General features: G+C 32.4%; 1 protein-coding gene across 6 annotated transcripts in view; it reads left to right on the top strand.

The window, feature by feature from the left end:
- The first annotated feature begins 1424 nt into the window (after positions 1-1424).
- Positions 1425-25254, top strand: part of LOC107164695 (uncharacterized) — a 104659-nt gene continuing 80829 nt past the window's right edge. For 4 of the 6 annotated variants that reach the window (XM_089222417.1, XM_089222422.1, XM_089222420.1 and 1 more), the window contains exon 1: positions 1425-2221. In XM_089222417.1, coding sequence (XP_089078543.1) covers positions 2153-2221 — 69 coding nt within the window. In that variant the 5' untranslated portion in view covers positions 1425-2152. The remainder of the gene's footprint in view (positions 2222-25254) is intronic. The other 2 variants (XM_089222418.1, XM_089222423.1) reach the window with 1 other exon arrangement.

Below are 25254 nucleotides of genomic sequence, written 5' to 3'. Positions count from 1 at the left end.
GTACATAGGTACTTATAATGACTATATTTTCAAATATAGGTACTTACATTATATAATTGTCATATTTAAATTATTTTTATCTCTTTTGCTTTTATTAACTACTATTGTTCAAATTTTGATCTTTTTATGTATTACACAAACTTAAAAAAAAATGAATTGTATTTTATTTACAGGAAAGTGAAGTTTGTAGGTATCACCACTCTAGGAAATAGTAAACAAATCTGAGTACCTACCTAACATATGGCCTTTAAGTGAATTCAAACATTTCATACGTTAACAGTATTATTTGAAAAATTGTCATGATAAAGGATAAATTGGGTATGGGCATGCTTAGCGATTCACTCTGTATATAAGTATCCATAAAATATATTATGTTGTCTGTACAGAGGCAATGGAGTTTTGTATTAAACGCTCATAAACAGGAACAGCTGAATAATTTCTGGTTGCCTTTTGTGATTTTTTTTTTTTGACATACGGTTTTTCGAAATCACGACCATTGTAATAATCGGTATGTATACAAACAATTTTGTAATTATTTTTAAATCCGTCTGACTTGCATTTGACATAAAAAAATGTGTACCTAATTTAAATAATAATATAAATTGGTATACTGTTAGGACAATTATTATTAAAATTAATATAGTATATGATGCAGGAAATTGAAATCATTTTAATCTCTATAATTTCCATTATATTTTATATATTATAATGTGTTATTTGTCTATAATTACAATTCGGTTAATTTATAGTATAATTGATATAACTGTATAATGTATTATATTGGTAATTTTGATAATATAATATTATAATTTATAACTACAACTGAAAAAAAAACAATTTCCATTGCGTAACTAGTGTGATAATGTATATAATAGATTTCAGACATTTAATGTAATGTGTTATTTTATTTTTGTGTAAATGCCATAATCTTAGTTCGTTTAATTATTATACTGTTAGATTTTCGAATTCAGGGAAAAAGTCATGAGTTATTCTGTGTCGGGAAAAATATGACGTAAATATAATCACCTACTGTTTGAAAATGATTGAAAAAAATGTCTACAGAAATGTCTCAAAAACAAAACGTCCAAGACCCGACGGAATTGTTTTTTTTTTTTTTACTGAAATTATTGTAATAATATTTTCAAACTACAATATCATTATTATTTTACAACATTTCGTTATTAAACGCACCGTTTTAACGTCGGCGTCGCGACGTTCCTCCCCCACCCACGGACGACCAAACACTCACACACACAAGCGCACATCCCCTTCCGACCGGCGTCGGCGGCGGACATTGCCGTACCCCGCAACCCGCCGGCCGCGCGTAATGTGGGTGGAGAGAGATTCTGTGCGGCGCGCAGTTGCCCCGGTCCGCGTACAGGTGTCGCCGCGGTCGACTCGGGTTTTTCGTACTCCGCTCCCGGACTCGTCGCATGTGAGATTCATGTGGTTCGCCCGCGACTATTAACCACACGACACCGAGTTCGACGCGCTCTCCTCGCCCGGATGTGCTAATAATAATAACACAATAATAATAATAATAGTAATAGCAGTGATGATAGTAATAAAAGTACGCGATATAATATTGTAATCGATTCGCAAGAACCGTTCGTGTTTGTTCTATATTATAATAATAATATAATATAGGTACCATACAAGATCACAATATTATTGTGGCGTAATTATCACAATATTACTTACATATTATATTGTATTATTTTTTTATCGCCGTTCGCCGTGCACGCGTGTAGTCGCATCGCGAGAAAACTGCAATACTTTTATTTGTTTTTACTGATTTTTACTTTTTGTTCGGTTTTTTCATTAAATTTTTTTTTTCGTTTTTATTTCGTCTGCCGCGCCGGAACTCGAATTCGACGACATTGCCGCACGGTTTTAAATATTATTTACCCATACGTTTGACTTTTATGTTTTTTCTTTCGTTTCGTTAATTTATCTTTCGCGTAATTTTATTGTATTTCAAATATACTAGTGAAGTGCGTTTCTTGTGAAAGATAATCAAATAATTTTAATTTTTTTTTTAAATTTCAACCATTTTCGAATATCGTTGTTATCTTATATGTTTGACAATTTTTTCCTGTCGTCTATAGTCCTAGGATCGCCTAGGACCTTGTATTAAATTTTAGTGCGAAATATGGAAGCTACTTATTGCATTGGAAACGACGTTGACGTATGCCGAATGTTCGATCAATATTTATACAAGGTAATTACAATATTTTATTAGTCCCCCACTGAAAAATAGAATAAAATATTTATTAACATTGAATGTCGTATCTACAAATTTAGATAATTTAAAAAATAATATAACTATTGTGATGGTTCAAATTTCAAATCTAATAATAATTATTGAAACGAATTGAAAAAAAACCAACTAATGCTTAATAATATGGTTTTTAAAATAAATAATAATTGTAATTATTCAACGTCTTTGTAGATTGGGTAGAAATATAAGAATGTAAATTATGACTAGCTAAAACCGGTTATGTTAGTATTTTTTTATTCTTTATTTTTAATGATTAATACTATATCTATATAGTTAAATTAAACAGAAAAGGTTCGTTAAAATAATAATCGATTTCATATTATTACAACTCAAATCAATTGGGGAGATTGGTATATACCTATGTATATAAAAAAAAAATAATAAAACGAGAAAATAATACTGCGGTCGAGAAATCGTTGGTAACAACGATTAATGAATTAACCACCGGTGCCCGAGTCGGGTCAACCAACCATGACCTTGGTTGGCCTTGAACCTAGCAGCCAGCATCTTCAAACACAGTACCTATACGATCACTTAGGAATTCCACATTTCCAATATGGATACAATCCGATAATATTAAATAGTACAGTAAGAGTAAAAACAAAACGAAAATCAGTCGATCGGTTTCGTTCCCATATTTATTGTAAAATACACCATCACGTGATCTATACTGTATCAGTCGTGCAAAACGTTTAACAGTTACAAAAAAAAAAAAAAAATTATAATTTGACCGAATCGCCGAAAATTTGCCCTTAACGCAATGCATGCAGACATGTCATAATGTAATATGACTGATTCGCGTGCCGTAATGGTCGTACAGTTAAAATTAAATTAACATCCGTTTTACGAATTAACTGGCCAAACTGAATATAGTATATGGGTAACGTAATATTAAGTACCGCTACGTATCGTATTATTGTAGTCAACGACCGATTTCTGACCACTTCTCGCGCCGACCATAATGTAATAATATTATTATAGCTCAAGTCGATTAGATTTTGTGCGATTTCGTCGAGATCCGAGGGCACACGTGCCCCGTGCGCCGATATATAAAATTCCGGTCCGGCATTTACAGGTGGGTGCTCTATAGTTACTCAGTCCCGAAAAATTCAACAGAAATGAAAACGCATACGTCGGTTGTCGTGGCGTAGATATATTCTCTTCCCGATTTTCTCATGACGGGACGACGACAGTCGACAAGTATAATATATAGGTAGGTAAACTGAAAACCGGCTCCATTAACCACACACTCGCTGACGAACACATGTTGTAAACAATCGTTCGATTTCTTCTCTTTGCTTTGTCAGCCACACACGCAGACAACTGGCGCAACAAAAAGTAAAAAAAAAAAAATATGTACAAGCATTCTAGAAACGAAGATTATAACATTTATTTTTTTATTTTTCAAACTCAATCCCTCTCACTCTTTCTCGTTATTTTCTATTGTATGCTAATACTCGTTTTATATATTATTATATATTAGATATATTTATATGTGTATACAATTTATACTAAGGCAACACGATAAGAGACTTAAAATAAAGATTCAGAATAATTTATTAGATTGCTATTGTGCTTCCACCAGTACTTTATTACCCGGGGACTTATTGAAAAAAAGAGTCAAGTGTAAGCACACGTCATGACCTTTTTCCTGTCCCCCCTTACTCTCCCTGTTTTTTAATGTACATTTTTTATTGCCAGCCGGGGTTTTTCTGATTTAATGGTAATAAAAAGTGTTCTATCCATGAATACTAATTGGTTCATTACGCTCCGATTTAAATTCATTTTATTTTCTTGATATGTTTAGATGCGTATCTAATAAATCGAAACGCAATATTTTTTCCTGTTCATCTACTTATTAAAATAAAAGCGTTGATAAGAACAATACGTTTACTAAACGTATTTAATTATATTCTAAATATAACATTCCATATCTGTATCGTGATATCAATAATTTTAGTTTGACTTGGTTCTATAATGTATATTAAAAGAAACGTCATTATTCTAAAAATAAAATGTAATCTCGAGTGGATTTTTTCGGTAGGTATGTGAACACCTATGAATATTTGAATTATGTGATGAAATAATTTGCTGACCTAAAATAAAAATAATTTTAAATAATTTGAGTGGTAAACGTCAGAATATCTAAAATCTAAATATTATAATATTAGGTAATTACTAATTACTAACGTATGTGCAGGCAAATGAAACGTGGTTAATGATAATATATTATATTTATTATGAATTGAGCATTAATGAATAAATAATTATATCTTGATTAAATATACGAAGTGAAACAAAATCAAAAATCTTCAATAAACAACAGTTAAGTTACTTATGTTTTCATGCGGGTTTTATGAACCCAAAGTTTCGTTTTGCGAGTAACATAACAATATGACGTACATATTAGTCTTAAAATAGTTTTATACTATTGTACCTAGCTAAATAGATAAATAACTATTATACCGTTATAATATAAAAAGCTATCACCCTCGATTAATTCGTATGTGTAAATGACCACACGCCTAATATTATAACTGTTTACTTATTTATAATTAAAAAAATAATAATTATAACATTAATTAATTTATAATAATATATATATACCAATATACCTATATAAGTATATAACACACATTATTGAGAACAATTATTATAGAGCCAATATCCATAAGAGTCCGACCTCTTTCCGTGTGTGGTTATCTGGCTTATAGATTTTTAAAACACTTCACTGGATGACCTCAATGTTTCTACAATACCACTACACGTAACATTCTTAAGTTTTATTGATTTTAAATGTATATTTTTAAATTCAATAAATCACTCGATTCCAGATTTTGTTTGTTCGTAATCGCTTGCTATTATAAAGAATGGGCCCTATTGATAACAATTAAGTGTGTTAATGATGGGCCATAAAAAATGTAAAATAGGTTAGATTTATTAATGTGAATTTCGAATCATTGTCGCGTTTTTAAATCAGGATGTCTTGAAAGAGAACAAAAAACTATAATCCCATCGCTGCAGCTGCGCAGCAGTCCATTACAGTGTACCTTGGTATTACACATAAATTAAATACCAGTTCAATTCGTGTTTTCATTAAATAAAACGCCCATAGAAAATACCATTGTTTTTATTCAGAAAATAGTTAACTATATAATTTGAGTTATACTTAACCTTGACAGTTATACGATAATTACATAATGTTTAAAATGTTAATTAGAAAAACCACGTTAGTTGAGTCACAAAATTATACAACATTAGGTAAATCATTAAAACATTACATTAATATCTATACAAATTGTTAATACATTTATCATTTAAATTAAAAGTCATTAAACAAATTTTAGTTGTGCATTTATAAATTCTCAGCTGTTTTAGGTAAATAATTACTTACGCGTTCTTTTAGTTCTTCGAGGAATGTCATAGAAGGATATTCCTTTTTTTTTAATGACATAATTTGTTTTTCAAACTTGATCGGTCTGTTAATTTGTGTTGTTTTGACGTTATTGGAAATTTGATTTTTTGACATAGCCTTAGAAATCTTTGAATCTACTTGCCCTATTGCCATGTCTTCAAAATTATTTTGGAGCTGTGAAAACTTAGTTTTGGATAGTTCCGTATTATTATCTCGGTCCATACTATGGCTAATGAACACTTCCCTGTCCTGTTGAACCAAATTTTCTTTTTTTTGGACGTAGATGACTACTGCACGTTCCAAACCGGGCAATTGGTACTCGCGGATTTTCACTAATTTTACTTCTTGATATTCATCTGAAATAAAATTATGACATATTTACTCGCGGTTGTTTTTGATTTAATTGAACTATATAATCGTAAAAGACATCGTTGAAGACATTTTGAATGATACTGAGAATATTATGTAAAACTGGTGGGAAACTATTATTTCTGCGGGAAATAGAAACATGTCTGCAGATACTAATGATACTATATAGTGTATCCAATCACGTAATTGACAGGTTTTCATCACATGAATGTGAAAAATTGTGTGTGGTGTTCTAGTGATGATAAAAAACTAAATTTTAAAGTGGATCTCTTTTAGACATAAATATAAAATATACGTGTATTATACATAAATATTATAATTACCGCAACTGCTAAAATTGTCCATTTTGTTTTTTCATACACTATGTGATGAAACGACAGAAACATCAAAATAATATTGAAAAAAATTAATTTATCAACTGTAAGAAAAAGTCGAATTATTTTCATCGAAAAAAATATAATATAATAATCTGATTTTATCAGACGAGAAGGATGCAATTTTACCAAGGACGTTGATCTAAAGACGATACCGGTCATCGGTGTAATATTCCAAAGACGTTCATAAATAAAAAAATGCGGGAATTATAACTGCTAGACATCGAATAATTATTATAGAGTAACAAGGGAAAGTTCGATAACAATATAACCTAAAATGCATATTATTAAATTAAAAAAAAAAAATTATACTGTTATAAAGCAATATTATCAAATAAATTCGAAATGGTCAGTAGTCAATATGGAATAGACAGTAATTATATTTTAATGATTATGATAAGTACTATATGTGTAATTATAACAAGTCCGCTATGGAAAAGTTGAAAGGGAAATAATAATAATAACAATAATTCGAATATTATTATGATGCTGTAAAACAAAGTGTTTTGTAATCGTTACGAAACTCGAAAATAAAGAAGTATGTTATTCATAAATATTTATTCATCGTGCTTAGCTCCCTCGCAAAAATAAAAAATAAAATTGCATTTTTCTTACAATATTGGAATATAATACGTTATTATTTTCATTGAGTGGTATGTGGGCGGAGGGGGAGATAGAATATGATGAGATATTTTCTTTTAACTGAACGCGTCGTATAATAATAAAACGTCACATATAGAAATCAAATAAGAAGAGAACAATATGTTATACTACTACTTGTGCTGCGGGAAATAAGAAAAAATAAGTTACACACAATTTCTAAATAAATGCTCATTTCTCCATACAAAATATCATATTATTTAATATCATACGAATTCGATTTTGAGTGTCTCTTCAATGGGTAATGGAAAAATGATGAACTCTTGAGTCGAAGATGATGAATTCTAAAATGTACATGGAAAATGCATTATGCATTTTGATATTTTAAATAATATTCCATCATACTTACAATTTACTTCCGTCTTCTTCATTCCGACATATACTCAAACCGTTTAGACTTGGCTGTTCAAACATTTATGCAAGAGATGCATGAATATAATATAATATTTATAACATATAGATACTCAATAAGCAGATTTTGTTCATACGTGTACAGTTTAAGTAACTGCTTTCTGCAGAAACAATATTTACAGTTTCAAAATATTTTTCAAAAATAATTTATAACATATAATATAAGTGGATACTTATGTATGCAATCTGTATCTAAAAATTTCAAAGATTGATCATTTTTTACAATGACACCTATTATAATAAATTATCAGCAAAACTTTTCAATTGGTCCAGTAATAGTGACATTCGGTGTACCTAATTATTAATTGATTGAATCAATTGTGCAACTAATTTACTCTTACATATAATTTTCTTCATAAAACCAGATTATCGACAGAGCTGCATAGTAATTAATAATGGTTTTTAAATATCAAGAACGTTCAGCCACTGGAGTCCATTCGAATTTAAACAGAGTAAAAATAAACAACGATTTTACGTCATTGCGGTTTCACGTAACGCAAACGCAACCGATCAATTGTAAGAAAGAAGGAAAAAACATAACAGGCACACTGAGGACGGAGTGATTATTTTGTTTTATATTTTAACTAATATCTCCTCGACAAGAATAAATTACTGAAATTTATTACAATAATTAAATAATCTGGAAAACATAGGTATATATACATCGGAACAGGTCCGTTCGTACGCCTGTTTAAAGGTTATTGTAAATTATGACACATGATAATTCTTTCGACGATCGTTTCCTCTACCCGCCCACCCATCACCCACCAGCCATCAGTCAACCCCGCCACCGGCTCGTTCACCCCAGAGAAATAATTTTGTTTTCTCTCCACTTTTTTTTATCCTGTTTTGTTTTAATAGCACTATAAATCTTCGGACGAAATTATAGGAACGCACCAAATGAGAGGAATACACAATACAACATACGCCCACTTCAGAAACAATGACAACAATGCCAAAGCCTATTGTGCGTGTTCCCTCTGTAGTCACTACCCTTTTGGTTCATTCTTCTAAAATACGTTCGATTTATGGCAATGCTTTTGTGCGTTTATTCGGTAACCGTGCTGTACACGCGCAATGTTAATATGCACTCTGATCGAACTTGAAACCGTTCAGGACTTAAATTAAGTGGCAACCTATAAAATGTAATATGGTAGCTTTGAGTTGTTAGACTGTGTGATTTTTTTGTTTAACGTCTCAATCGCGGACCGACAATAACTTCAATGTGTAAATAAATGATGTAATATGGGTCATAGCGTTATATCGTTTATGATCTAATTACGGGTAACATAAATTATCATCTGATCAACGCTATATACGTATTCGGATTACGCGATGTATCATCAAATACAATGGAATAACAATGTGTTTAATTACAAAAAAAAAAGTAAGCTAAAGTCTGAATATCTTATCAACGCATGGCATAGTGTTTTTCAATAATTAATTTTGTTCACATTAAACGCATTGTTGTCATTGATTAAAATGTTAAAAACATGGAATATATCGTAAATCATTATAATATACTGATGCAGTGTTCTTCAAACGTATTTTTGAATTAATTAAATGACTAACACAAGTTTAATTTCATTCTGTTTGTTGGTATTAAATTCAATGAATATTGTTAAAAATTATTCGAATAAAAGTTTTATTTAAAAAATATATTCACTAATTATGAATCCGTTTTCTTATTAAATATAATGTTTATTTATGAACTTCATTATAAATGGAAAATTATTTGTTGAATATATAAAATACATTTTTATTATTGTATTAAGCTGCAACGGATTGTTAGAACCCCTTTTATATAAAAGTTTCAAACCATAGAAATAGTAGGTATTGAAACGGTTTGAATAAATTAAAAACAAAAAAATCAATACCGTCTCATAAAATAAACAAGCTGCAGTATACTTTGAATGTTATTAAAATTTTACCATAATCCCTGTAGTTTATTATGGAAATAACTTGAACTAAAATAATTTTTATTCCGTGTATATTAAAGCTTGTTTATTTTCTAACGTTAATAAACATTTTATATATTTTTAATTTTGTATACAAATATAATAGCATTTCGAGTACTTACCAGCTACCTGGTTTTTAAATCACTAATTGGTCACACAAAATAATTCAATTACAACAATTTCAATAATTTAATCTATAGTGTTATACTTTAGGTGCAGTAAATTTTCAAATTAAAACGTCAAAGTAATTATATTATTATCAATTATTATTAATATATTACGAAGTAATTACCAAACAAGAGACCACGCCACAGTGTGCATCGAAAATAGATTATAGAGCCGGTAATAATAGACAATAGGAAATAAGAGTATTATTTACCAAAGAGGAATATTGTTGAGAACCCGGTTGAGAATGTTTTTTAGCACTACTTTAAAGCTCGTGTCAAACGAGTATGTGAGAAGACGAGGGGAGAGACATGTATAATACTGACGTTATAAAACTTTATTTTTATTCTCCTTATCCGCCAGACAAGAAGTTCGCCAAAGTCGATATTTGCACGGCAATAATTCTCGAAAAACGCATGTGGGTTAGGTGGTGCAGGCGTACGGGCAGAGGGTGTTTGGCCAGGGTGATGGTGAGAAGTGGCAGAGGAGGTAGAAAAAATATAAAGTTTTAAAACATAAAAGACCCTTTCCATTCTAAATAATATATTATATGATTATATAATATGTGTTATTTTTTCTTTCTTTTATATTTATTTTTGTAATAAACAGCATTCCTGTCGCATGGTCCATTAAGGAAGTAATAATTTTTGTTCCAAACACGAAAAAACAACACAAATTACAATTTAATTGATATTTATTGGCATAATAATGATGGAACACAAATAGGAACAATGTAACAATGGCGTTATTGCATTAACTAAGTGGACATTTCTAAATGTCTTCTCAGGGTTGTTTCAATTAGACACACCGAACCTATGTGCGTATATACACTTTGTATTATATTCGTACGATGAGTGTGTTGTATAAAATGTCGTTTATACGCAGTCGGCCGACCAAAACTGTACGGAACTCGCCGAGGAGTGCAGTACAATAATAGCACAATATGATCTTGGCCGGCGCGTACTCGCACAATTATCTACAAATAATAATAATATAATACACATCGAACCTGTATGCTATTTATCCCCCGTCGAGTCCGGCTAAATAACCGTTGGTCGTCGACGGGTGTCCCGTGATTTCGAAACGTTCCGAAACAACTGTGCCTACAGTAATGTAGTTGGTAGGTAGGTACATATACGATAAAAATTTGTTGAACTAAAAGGGCCGTGAGAACGACGTTTTTCCCTCCGTAAAGGACAAAATACGTATATAACGATATTATTGTTAAATGTTTAGAAATCTATACGTACGTACGTTTACGCATTGTACGCACTATTTATATGCCTCTACAATCCCTTATTCATTTACTTGCGGTTTTTATTTCCATGTAATATGTCATGAAAAACTCTTCATAAGACAGTCGACGGACTCGTTGTATATCCGTAACGATTAAATACATCATACATATCATAATTGTATTGTAATATTATGCATATTTCATATTATTGTATATAATGTTACACACATATTGTATACAGCGACGATGATGATTATTATGATAGTTGTTTTGTCGATTATACAAAATTACTGACGTCGGGACGTGGTGAACCTAAATATATTTTGTGTCAATTTTTTTTCAATCTATATGTGCTAAATAGACTATGTACCTAATATATATATAAATATATATATTTAATATATAGTATCTATTGAAGATATTTCAAAATTTATTTATTAACTGAATTATCATTTATTACACGGTGAACCGTGTGACATAATAAGGATTTTCGTTGACACGATATATATTATTATTATTATCATCAATTATTATACATAACCACATGCGGATGAGGTTACTTTTTTGTGTTTGGTTGAGATTACGCTCTATACGCAAAGGCTTTTATGTTCGTTTTAATTTAATGCACCATTAATTGAATTTAGCACCCGAACAGTGATGATATTGTTTTTTTGCGGTTTCAAAATAACCATTACTTTATCGATTGAATTAGCGTTTTTTTTTTTTTTTTTTTTGGATAGAAAGGCGTTAAAACACTGCAACTATCGAAGCTACCAAATAGCTAAACATTTTTTTTTTTTTTTAAACATAGCAGTATTATAATTGTACGGTTTTAATTTTAATCTATTTTGTAATAATAATTCAAACAAAATTTAAAAAAAAAACTATACTATATGTATAGTTTTTTTTTTTTATCACTATTCATTGTTTGAAAATTAAAACCGTTAACATTTTGAAGTCTCTATAAGTGTTGCTAATGAGCTACTTCTTTCTCGATATTGTCAAAATCTACAATAAACAACAATTATGCTTATGGTACAAAAAAATGTAAATAAACTGTAGATTGTTTATTCAAATAATCAAAATATTTTTAGGGATCAATGTATTATAATTATTTTGATATGCATAATACAATATAGGTATAACAGTATCTAAAATAATTTTGTATAGCACTCGTGTAGTACACATATTATATAATATGGCGGCCTATAGTACGAAATAAAATTAGTACATTATAACAATTATGTAAAATCGTACAAACAGTCATTAGAATGGACATGAATAAATACAAAAATTGAGAAAATTCAATTATTATGGAATATTATTTTCATTTGACTTTTCTCTTTATTTCAGTTTATTTTTTTGACCACCTGTATGAGATGATATTATTATTATAACGAAATTAGTGGATAAAACATAACAAGTAATTGTAATCTCTCATGTGACACTGTTATTATCAGCGCAGTTTGTGTATAATATCATATTAATATTATATAGTCGTAATGTCACTCGTTCGACTGCCCTAGCGGTACGTGGATTTATTTTATGTTACTATAAAGTCCGGTCGGGACACGAGACATCGTCGACTGCCCAAAAACGATTGTCACACCGTACAATATAAATCGCTATATCGAAATCTCGCGATTGTCAAAGGCGTTGGGCGTCACGCGGTCGATTTTCAACAAAAACCAAATCCAATGTCCCCCTTATAATATTTTTCTTTGTACTTTTATTGTACCTGTAACGTAGGTAGTGCTACAGACACATCGTACCACCGCTACCTGTTGTACCTACCAATAACGTTGTAGCGTTATTTGTACATACGTACAAAATAACAACGTTGGCACTACAACAGCAACACAATATTATAACAAGTATATAACTGTGGAAAAAAATCTGTTTCAAACTGGACGTTTAATTTTTCAATGTGGGTTCAAGAATCACGATGTGATTTCTCTCTCTCTCCTCCTCCCAATAATTGTTCGCGTTAGACGACTTCGATTATTTTATCACAACCGTATACGAAGTTATTACTAATATATAATATTATGTTAATATAGTATGTATACACTAAACAGAGCATTCGACGATCGAACCGCATTGTTCAGGCACCCCTTGGTAATATAGGTACTTGTGACGCATGGCGATATTATTATAAGCTATTTTGGTCTGTGGCAAACACTTGTTCAGAGTGTTTAAAGTGTTTAAACGACCTAAATCGCACAGCTGTTATTATATCATATTTCGTTGAGGTTGCGCTTTACCATGTTTTAAATAAAGCTAAATATTCTACGGTATTAACGAAACCATAATCAAAATATAATGGAGACTTTATAATATGGTAAGTTACGATTGTGTTTTGACTGTTTTATAAGGTAGCCATAGGCAATATAACTCAGTGGCGTTAACGAGTGAATGACAGTAGTCATATACGACGAAAAACCATTATAATATTATAATTTCTAGCCGTGATTATTATGACGCGTGTTACTCAATTCTCATAAAAGTAATCGCCGAACTCCAACAAACGTCGTAATATTTCAGTTATTCGCCAAATTGTCTGCGAATAATTTATTACTATCAGTTATCACTATTAAATACCTCGTACAACCTATTGGCACCGTGGAAACAAAATTCAACTTTTCTGAGATATTATTATGACGATGATCCATCTCTCTGACGCCGAAGAGACGCATCGTGTAAATGCTATAATCACAAGCACTCCACATAATAACTCAAACATCGTCCATATTGTTGTGCCAACGCTGATCAATGTCAATATAATATTATTCCCTATCATTATTGTCATCGTCGCGATTACGAATATATTATTATGATACAGAGCTGTTGAGAACGTGCTACGGGTCGACCATAATCGGTTTTTCTGCGCATCCTCACTGCCATAATAATAAGGGAACGCGTGTAAGACACCACGACTGGGTCGGTCGGTGACTGTGCGGTGACGGTCGTCGTGTGTCCATCGCACTGCACGTGTTGGGAAGACCACCACGAAATGTGCCCGTCGTACAAGATGAAGTATATAATATAGTCATTCGATCCATGTGCTCGCACACGATATCATAATATTATACGAACGCACTATATATTTTAGTGTGAGTACATAATATAATATATTGTACAATATTCGATGGCACTCGTATGTGTGCGTGTGTAAACGTGTGTAATATTATAGCGCCGTATCTTAAGTCCAGTGCAGTGTGTTGGTACAGACGCGTGTGGTCGAAACGGGAGGACGTGTTTGGAGTTTAAGACGCGCCAGATGGCTAGTCACCCCAGTCGGGGGTGCTCACGCGCCGCACCGGTCACCACGTTGAAGTTATAATAGTACGAATAACTAATGCAGGCGACTATCGTAATTTTACGAGTCGATGCTTCGGTGCGTTTACGATAACATTATTTTATGACTTATTGCTGTGCACACGTGTGTGTCATATACGTATATAATTATCGATAATATTACGAGTTTATGCACACGTTGAGGAGAATAAACTAGACCCGCAGGAGAAGAAGACGACGAAAAATACACTCGAAAATAAATATCACGTCTACCGTCTTACACACACGATACACGCGCTGTACACATCATATAATATATAACAACATCACAATATATTGGTGCGTGATGTGATGTGGTAGGCGAAGGCCCCGGGAGGTTGGACGATTACCTGTTTGTGCCGGCCGGACCTTTTTTTCTTCTTTTCTTTCTTGTTCTTTAAACCCCCCTCTTCCCCCGTGTCATCTCACTACCCCCGACAACGCTGTAAGTGGCTCGACATCGTGTCGTCTGCCCCACACTCGATCTCCGCCGGCTGTCGTCCTGCACCACCACCCTCCACGTCGCCCAGCACAACCCTCGTCGTCCGAATACACCCCTCCGTACACGATTATAACATAATAGCTACCCAGAATGTACATTATATTATGGTATTATACGCTATATAAAGATCGGCAACTACAGCATCGTCGCGACGGAACAAATCGTGTTGATGCCGACCCACCATAACAGTGCGTTTTTCGAGGTCATGGTTTTTTCACGTGTATACAGCTCGTAGTATAATATTATAATACACGTACACTTTGCGTTGTACCGCGGTAGTAGTATAGCTGTGGTTACCAGCACCGCCGCCGCATTCTCGATTCATCCGAAACGGCACGTGGACAAACCGCCACCGCAAGAGAGGTTGTGATTATTATTATAACAATATTTTAAACGCACGAACACAAAACTCTCCCTTGTATTTATTTAAACGAGCTACAAATAATAAAACGATAAACACGTCCAAAAGTCGTTACACTCAACACGTTTTATGAGCAATAGGTACCTAGGTATCTATTACAACATTTTTCTCGTTACTTATTTTGTTTTCAATGATTTTGTATCAGAATATAAATTCACTTTGAAAATTCATTCGATGACCTAAAGTCAGTAATAAATTATTATTAATCATCGATGCTGCAGTAACCGCACATATCTAATGTTGAATTTAGGTGAGCTAATTTCATCTTTCACAATGTGATGATATTGTAATGGTATAATATATTATAGTTGTTATTTTAATTTTAAATAGTCTTAATTTGAATTTTCGTTTCCGACGACTACGCTGTGTTTAGAAAGTTTGTCAATTGAAAACTTTGACTCTTGTGACTCTAATAATTCAGTATTTTCGATAACAAGTTATCAATCACCGCCGAGTTTTCATATCGTTGTGTTAAAACTAACGAATTCGTAAATAATTCATTTACTATTATCTGTACTTAGTTAATGCGATAATGGTGGTATAAGCAAACAAATTAAAATACTTAATGAGTATAAACTTGGAATTCATCATTTGTATACGACTCATATATAGGTTGTTGTCTTGTAGAAACTTACCTAATCTGAAGTGCGCGTGTTCCCAATATATAAACATTTTTTTTTTTTGTAAGATACCATAGTAGTTATCTTATCTTCTATTAAAAGCATTACATAAATAACTTATAAAACATGAACGGATCTTCTTGACAGGTTTCGGTTAATTTACTTTAGACTAATTTAAAATGAAAATAGAACCACTATGCTAGTTTTTTTTTTTTTTTTTTTTTTGACGCGCAGCTGTAATTTTAATTGGTATTTTCAAAAAGGGCATGTGACTGATTATTCACTTATGCAGGTGGAATTATTTTAATAAGTCCGTTTGTGTGCTCGTGTCAAAAATCGAAATACTCGAAATGGTTTCATTTGTATACGTTAAAATATTGCGTTTATATGAGACGGATAATAGCAGCGAGTGTGATCAAAATTTGTTGTTTTCAAATAAACACTACTGTTTCAAAAACCTGTGATGTTTCAACTATGCAAACTCAACCTAACGAACCTAATCGATTATCGCGCTACATAATAACAACAAAATATTAAAAAACTTCGTTGTTGGAACTTTAAATCTCCTTAATTCTTTGTGTTCGTAACCGTAATCGTAAACACGGTGTGACACGAACTTTTCAATATTAATTGATCGTCCGACTGGGATCATTTTTTTTTCATTAACTATTATGCACCAAATAATAATAATAACAATAATAACTCTTTGACTTCCGGGCGGACTGCAACGCATGTTATTATTATTATAGGTTATTATTACAAAAATGTGGTGTCAGCAATCTATCAACCCCTCGCCGATGGATAAGGATACGCTATTGACCATGACTGCACTGTGAGGATCGCACGACAAGGACATATTTTTCGCTTTTTGCGCCAGTCATAATAATATTATTTTCATTAATATAAATTGCAGGCGCGCGCTGCAACTGTTACCGCGGTAGTAAAATGTTCGGACATGTTCATACGACGAGACCATGACCGGGATAACTGGATAAAGTGAATACGGAAATCGATCTGCACTAACAATGCGGTTCATTGTTGCTACGCATCGCTCAATCTGAGACAATTTTCACGGCAAATTTAATCAACGTGTTAAGCTACGATGTGACTTAATTCGCGGCGTTTCTATAGGGGTTGGATATACGATTATTTCGGTTCAAAAGAATGGGCATGATGCACTTAAAACACAACATAATATTTTACTATAGGTAGTGCGCTATTTTACTTTACCGCAAACTTGATAGTATACCGAATACAAATAACATTATTAATGGCAGCAAACTATTTGCTTTTCCATAACCTTAAAAATTAAAACATAATGATAATATGTGATGTTACATATTGTATGTATAACAGACCTCCAGCATCATATTACTAAAAATGATTCTTATTAGGTATATAATAATGTAGTAAATGTAACTAGCGTGGTTTATTGTTTGTGGTTACTATTTATTTATTTTATCTCGAGATTGTAATAATATGTGTGTCTTGTTTATGCTTATTAAAGATAAATGATAAGTATTACATTGTGACCGGATTTCACTTAACGCCTGAGCCATTAACAAACAACCCATGTGGGTATAATAGTACCTAGGTACTCTAACCGAATATAACATTATGTTATTGTTCCAGAAAACGCTATCAATATATCGTATTACAACCAAATGGTAATGGTTACCCAAGTCTTATATTAAATTTTACTTTAATCCTCCTTTGCACGTTATAACTTCTGGTTTGGAATTATATGCACATTATTTATATTTTTGAACCGATAACCGAGCATTTTGTTTATATTATTATACAAGACAATAGTTTTTGTTAAAAAAAATCAATTTTCTGAACCGTGTTTATAATTAATTGATTTTTAGTTTATAATAAAATTAAGAACCAAGCCACCAAGGACATGCGTGCCTTAATTTAAACAACGAATATACATGCCGAAAATCGACGATATAATATTATTTTAAACAGTCATTTGTATTAATATATTAGTTTGGTACTCAAAAAATATTGTGTTTTTATTGGTATTATAACGTCAAATGATATTTGATTTTTGTTTTATATTAACTATTTTGTAATTAATTAATTATTGAACTGTAATAGCTATCGCTGAAGGTTCTAAAATTAAAAAAAAAAAACCTATTTTGTTTATAAAGCATAACTGACTAAAATAAATTATATTTTTAAAATATAATATTATTGGTGTTTCGTGGAATAGTCGATCGAGAAAGTGATGAAACACAAACGTCACAAACATTATAAAAATATTTTTTAATATGCTCGAAAAAAAAAAAAAATTATAAACGAACGAATTACACGGGGTGACCTCGACTTCATATTTTTGGTATATTGGTTTTCTAACGGTAGCGCATGTGTATTGTTGACGGTGGTTGTGGCCGAAATAGTTGAAAATATTATGTTCCTATACTTTACTTACACACACAAACACAACTCGATCTCGTCGCTGAGACATTCAAACACGATTTTGAGCTTATTGTTTTTCACCCATATGCAATTAAAGGACGACAATCAGTAAATTAGCCATTAATATTCCATTAACAATAACCCGGCTACGATATTCGTTATTAATAATCTTTGATGGTAATAAATTATTTTTGATTAAAAAAAAAATGTTACACCGGTATACAGTGGGATGTATAAACGAGTGGAGGGAGATGGTTGATGAGGATGAAGGCGGAGGGATAGGACGTGGCTGTGAGGCCCAGCATGGTCTCCTTCACGGTTTGTTAGCTTCGCCATACTACGATTACTTTGTTGTGCTATTCAAAGAATGTTCTCCGTTCATTGTTGCCTGTTGTTGTTAATGCTCTCATTTGAATAATATTACACACAAACGCACTTATTTTTTTCATTAAATAAATCATAATTTTAATAATCCAAACATATATAATATTAATTGCCATAAAAACGGGAACTACTTAGATATAATTTTGATAAAAAATAAGGTTTTGTACCTTTATTTTAAATAAGTGCACTGTAAAGTTTTTTGTTTTGCCTTTTGTTTCCTTTTATTTTTATATTTATAAAAATTATACAACTATTAACGTTTTCGGCTTGTCAGAAGAACATGTTTAAAAGTAGCTGTTAGCTGTTAAAAATAATGTACAACAGTCGTCCTTTGTCGGTGCCAAGTTATTGGTTTTTTGCGTGAGGACTGAGAAGGGAAAAACGACCATAAACATCATTAATAATATATTTTTTCTCTTTTCTTCCCAAAAACTGACTAACAACTGTGACGTTTTTTCATCCCCTAACACAATGAGACTTTACCCTATGATAAATTGAAATGAAAATGCGAATTGGTTTTGAATTTCGACGCTGCTGATGCAGTCCCAACCAACGTCGCAGGGATGTTAAAAATAAAAATAATTTGTATTCACTTTTGATCCTATGAGGATTAGTTGTTATTGAAGAGAACGGGAGAATAACTACATTGGCCACCCTTAGCACGTGTTTTATATCCTTTAGAAATTTTGTCACTTTCTAAAGGACGTTATTTTCAATAGTTTAACTAACTGTCTTGATATTTCTTATGTTCTGCATGTAGTCCGTACAATTTATGAGTCATTTATTATTTAAAATTTTAAACATTGTGTGTTCCTCGCACGACCTCTTTTTTTAAGCTTGTGCTTAATTTAAATTTGAATACTTAATGCATAGTTACAACAGTATGTCAATTCACCGTGACATTCTGTATCGTTTACGTTCTCTGCGTGATTTGATATAATTAACTAGCCAAAAATAGATATTGTATATTTTGTGTATAATAAATTATAAAATTAAAAACATTTATCCAAAAATACGAAAATATTGTAATGTTATAGAATTATATTATTGTTTATAACCAGTATTTTTTAATTTTCGAGAAACTGAATTTTCAAAAAGAAATTTATTCAGTGGAGACGCAATAGACAACAGTGAATTTTATAATTTAAGTGTTTTAATAGGGTATAGAAATAACAATGGTCGTGCATAACGGTATTTATTTAACACCAGCTTCAATAGAAATAATTTTACTAAAATGAAGTATGTTATCAGATTTGTTGTGTGTATTTTGAAGTTTGAATATAATTTTTATTTCAATTTATCTAATAATGTACAATATTCCTTTTAATGTGAAGAGTGTATATTATTTAATAAATACATATTATTATTTTACCAATGAAAATCACACGCCTATGGTTTTCGAGGCATTTGAATGTCGAACCCTCCTCTCACACTGGTTAGGAATCGTTTACAAAAGTTTCTGAACTCTATTTCAGCCGCTAGTGCATATTATTATTATTATAATGCACCGTCAGGCTGCATAATAATAATAATAATAATATCGTAACAATGATGAAATTATTAAACCTTAAGCCGCGCGTATTATAGAGTTTAGTAAATTAAAGAGATTACTGATGAAAATAGTTTCTCTCGTATAATCTTTGAAATAATGGGTGCTTGGGAAAAAAAATAACAGAAAAACACGAGCCGATATTGTGATAATTACTTTGTTTGCCGCCCTTCGGTAGGTATTATACCACGATCGTCGCCCGCAACAACGGCCGTCAGACGCCCTCACTCCACCCGCCCACACACTCACCCACCGAAAGCCATACGATCCCGCGGGGGAAATGGGAATGACCTCTAAACCACGGTCCAACAATAGGCTTGTTTTCGTGTCCACTAATAGCTCTCGAACACTCGAAATTTCGTTTTCCAGTCGAGACATCGACGCATCCCGCATTTATTCTAGAACTTTAAAATATTATGTGACGTTGTGGTGGTAGATATAACATTGGGTGGTATATATACTACGAAAATATTATATTATAATTTGAACGAGTAGTAGTAGTCCATAGTATTGCACGAAAATAGTTTTTCGCTTATTATAAACCAATATTTATACCTAACCTAGATGATAAGTTATGACGGCTATAATATATTATCGTCGTTGATTATAATGATAATTTAACTTACCTGTTATGTTAAGTCGTTCGTATTTCGGCACAAACTACAATAATTATATCATCGTCTGTGTTATATATATTTTCGTTTTTTGGCACGCGGAATACGGTGGTTGATTTTTGTGCGGACGTGCGGCGGTTTCGCGTCGTGTGACGTGGTGAGCGCGCGCACCCTGATCCGGGCGGCCGCTATAATGGCGGCTTAAATAACAACAACAATATAACAACTGTGCACAGACCTGTGGATTTACAAGACACCTGCAGCTCGTCCTATCAAATACGACGCAGTCATCGTCTGGTAAAATTTCACAGTGTATCCGTTCTGTGTATATTATATAACTCCACCGCTATATACTATTTGGGTTAGGTATACTAATAATACGTATTTTTACAATATTATCGACCCGGGTCGAACGTAGTGGCCACTGTTGCAGTGTCAGAGACTGTATAACTCCCTTGATGTCATTTAGAGAGCAAATGTGCACTAAGGAGGCTTCGGGGGAGTTTATCGCTCGTTTAGCATAGATTCCAGCTGTTTCGTTACCAGAGATTCCGACATGGCTAGGAATTCATAACAGCGTGACGCTTTGATGAGAAGGGAGATTTGATTTTGAATCATCCTGGATATGGCATTGGGTTGATTTATGTTGTTAATACTTTTTATAGAACTAAGAGATATTGTACGTTCTAATATTGTATTTTATAAGTATTTATAATATATATGTATATATGTGTATGTTGCACTGCAAACATACAGCAAAACAGCAAGGCAAACTGTGTAAACATGTGATTTTTCTTATTAATATACGGCCAATAATGATATGTTACGTGTGTCGAGTATAATAGTAATGTGATATATACGGCCATTTATTTTCAAAGTCTGTTAAATATAACATAATAATATAATACTCACTGTATAATTGAGTAGAACTCAACGTCTCGCTTCAATACGCGATAATTCAACGCAGTCTCACATCACTCGGAAAGATTGCAGTTACTAAAAAAATGTATATAATGTCGGTTTCGCGTCACCATGTATTTATGTATTATACTATTTATGCGTATCATGTATAGATAATGAAAATCATAGAATCTTGATATTTTAATTGTCTATTAACGTATTTTAACGAGTGATCTTCGTTTTTCGATTAAATGCCCGTATACGAATGTGGGTCATCTAATACTATACCTAAATAGCAGTCCGCGCGTCATTCGTTACACCACGTCAGTTTACGAACGTATCGAATATAATATGGGAATAATTCAGCACACGTCTAAATCTTAAGACGATTACAACACATAACAATAATGGTACACGACACAATGTTGTACCGTGGACAGAAATTTTACATAACATCAAACTGAATCGAAGCGATCTAGCTCGATTTTTATTTCAAAACATATAATAATATTATTATTTATTACATTAAAAGTATTGAAACGGCCGAGTAAGTCTTTACACTTATCCATAATATTATATTATTCGTATATTCTACAAAATAATTTGTAAGACATGAACAAAACAAATATATAGTATAGGCGGCGCGTGCACAGATCTCAGCACTCCGTTTTGTTATGGTAAATGGACTAATGAAACCTACAAAAACAGTATGATCACGGCCGTCGTGTGCGGTGCTAAAATTTGTTAGTATTTGCGCAGCATTCAAGAATATTTTTTAAATGCATGGGAAACTACCTATATTGAAGTAGATATAATAACATTCTTCGTAAATTGAATTATGTTATGGTTAATTAAAACCTGCTCGGTATACACAATATGCCGTTTGGCCTAAATAGTATTATTATTCAAATAGCGATGGACGGATATAATATTAAACCTATTTAATCGTTGGTATATACGATCGTTTCTCAACCTTTTTAATGTCGCGGCCCCCAAAATAGATATAAAATGTGGTCAATCACTTCGCGACCCCCTCCCCTCCATCAGGTAAAAATTTGAACAATAATAATATCCTATCATTATCAATATAAATTTTGAATCATCGTTTTATTATTTTTACCTACGCGACCCCCTGGTTGAGAAACGCTGGTATATACATATAGTGTACAACACGTGTATAATAATATGTATTCTGGAGTTTATTGTTTGTGTAAAATATAGTCCAAACGTTTGTAAATGATATATATATATATATATATATAATATTAGAAAAGATACCAATAATTGCGATCTGCCCTTGTATATAATACATCTTATGTCATATACATCACCAACGATCGTGCAAAAGTAATCATAATAATTAATATTCCAAAGATCAGCCGCCGAATAGTTTTTTTTTTTTTACGATAGGTATCCGTTGTCTGAACAATAAAATTGTGATTGTTCGCACGCGATTAATTCTTGACGTGCATATAGTATTCTATAATTATATACAACGATCGCTTTTACAATATAATATACCTACAAGATGTATAGGTGCACGCAAATACAGCGACGTACTTTGTCTTGCAGTGGACGGTTTGCTGAAAACCTAACCTAACCTACATGGACGATACTTTTATAATATAATTTGTGTATACACAGCAGTACCAGGGGCGTAATTAAGGGAGAATTAGGGGGATAGATCCCCACAAAACTTATTTTAACTTTATTTTACTGCTAACATTTTATATTTTGTAGGGTAGGTTACTATATGAGGCTTACAGATTTTGCTTAAACATATAATCCCCCCCCCCAAAAAAAAAAAAAAAACATTTTTAATTACGCCACCGAAACAGTACGTGTTGTGGAGCTGCGGAAATCTTCGCGAGTTCGTGAGAATCGAAGGATCACGAAAAAGTCTTCGATCGAATGCATAAAATGATAAAAGGGTACGTTTTCATAAGTGGGAACATCGATAACTCAAATCGGTTGGGGGCGTGAAAAAAATTCGAGCTATCTAAAATTCGACTTATAGAGGTTCTACTGTATAATATATAATAATATAACGTTCACACCTCTGACTAGACGGTGTCGTTCAACCGGGCGTTTAAGCCAAAGTTGGACTATATCGCGACGATGTTTTATACGCAGCGTGAAGCTTGTTGAGTTGAATAACGCTCACAATAATATTATTATTATGGAAATCGCCCACGATTCCAGAGCTACAATATAATCAGATCGCCAGAGAAAGAGAGGGAGAGAGAGAACATAATAATCTGAACTTGTGGAGCCACCCGTCGTTGTATAATATTATAGTGTATAACTGCAGCAACAGTAACAGTTGTTCGTTTGAATAATTTGTCACCTCGCGTACAATAATATACATATTACTATTATTATTATTATTATATATTACACACCGAATACGTTTGTATGCGTATATTATATTATTATGTTGTGTTACATACGTTTTGATGAATGCGGGTTCATTAAACAAAAATTTACGGTGACGGCCGGGTAAACTACAATGGACGTGTAACTAGCTCTCTGTAGACAACAAACACGACACCATCGTAATCAGCGTCGTTGCAGCACGATTATATACCTATACACGATGATAATCTTAACCCATTGAAAATTTAGTGTCACTTCATAGCCTATATCCACCTGCAGTATTGCCGAAGTCGTCATCATCGTTTGAACGTTTATTATTATTATTATTATTATGGAAGTATGAGTTTTTTCGATCCTCGTCGCATATCATAATAATTCATAAGCATAATATTATAATAAAATATGTATTATACTATTATATTATATTCAAAACGTGGAAAACATACAAATATACGATAAAGCTGATTCGAATTTTACACGCTGCGCAATATTGTCGTCGCAAACGCGTTCAAGCGACTTGACGTGTGAAGAATATATTTTCTCAGAAAAAATAATTAATACATCACTAATGCAACCCATGGGTTCCGATTTCGACCGAGAGTGCCTGCACAGACAATTGGTCTTGATAATATTTCATAGATATTAGTTACTCCAGGATGATGACGATGTGGGAACTGGCTCATAATAGACACGCGGCCTAAGAGAGGAAAAATATTATTTTTTGTAGCGAAAATTTAAATGTAAAAGCTCGCAATTAAAACACCGTCATAATATAGATACGTGTTCCACCGGAATTTGTGTGTTTCGCAGGTTTGGTTATATCATATACCGTGTTACTTTGCGTAAAGCAACGCAGTGCATTTTTCTTCCGATATCGATTGGAAATCCATCTTCTATTCACCATTCGATCGCCCTTTTTTCAAGCACTTGAACGATTACATCGTTTATTAGACATAAATAATATTATATGGCACAGTCGAAACGACAGATGTGTTGACAAACAGCAAGTGGAGACCGACTGCGGTGTTGCTCGGTTGCCGTCGTTCGCTACTATAGTCTACTGCTGTTATTATTATTTCTATCATGGGAGTGTTTCATGAGTGACTCACGTGATAACCTAACCTAACCTAAGCGCCTGCACCTGAGGTAGATACCACACTGGTTCCTTCTGATTTATAAATATTTAATCATTATTTATTTACTTACCAACTCGTCGAATCTTGTTACAGACATCATGAAATATTTAAAAATTCTCCAG

The sequence above is a fragment of the Diuraphis noxia genome, unplaced genomic scaffold, assembly GCF_037042655.1.
Source record: "Diuraphis noxia isolate RWA-SAM2 unplaced genomic scaffold, SU_Dnox_SAM2 contig0003, whole genome shotgun sequence".
NCBI classification, from domain to species: domain Eukaryota; kingdom Metazoa; phylum Arthropoda; class Insecta; order Hemiptera; family Aphididae; genus Diuraphis; species Diuraphis noxia.
This window is presented reverse-complemented; position numbering and strand designations above follow the sequence as displayed.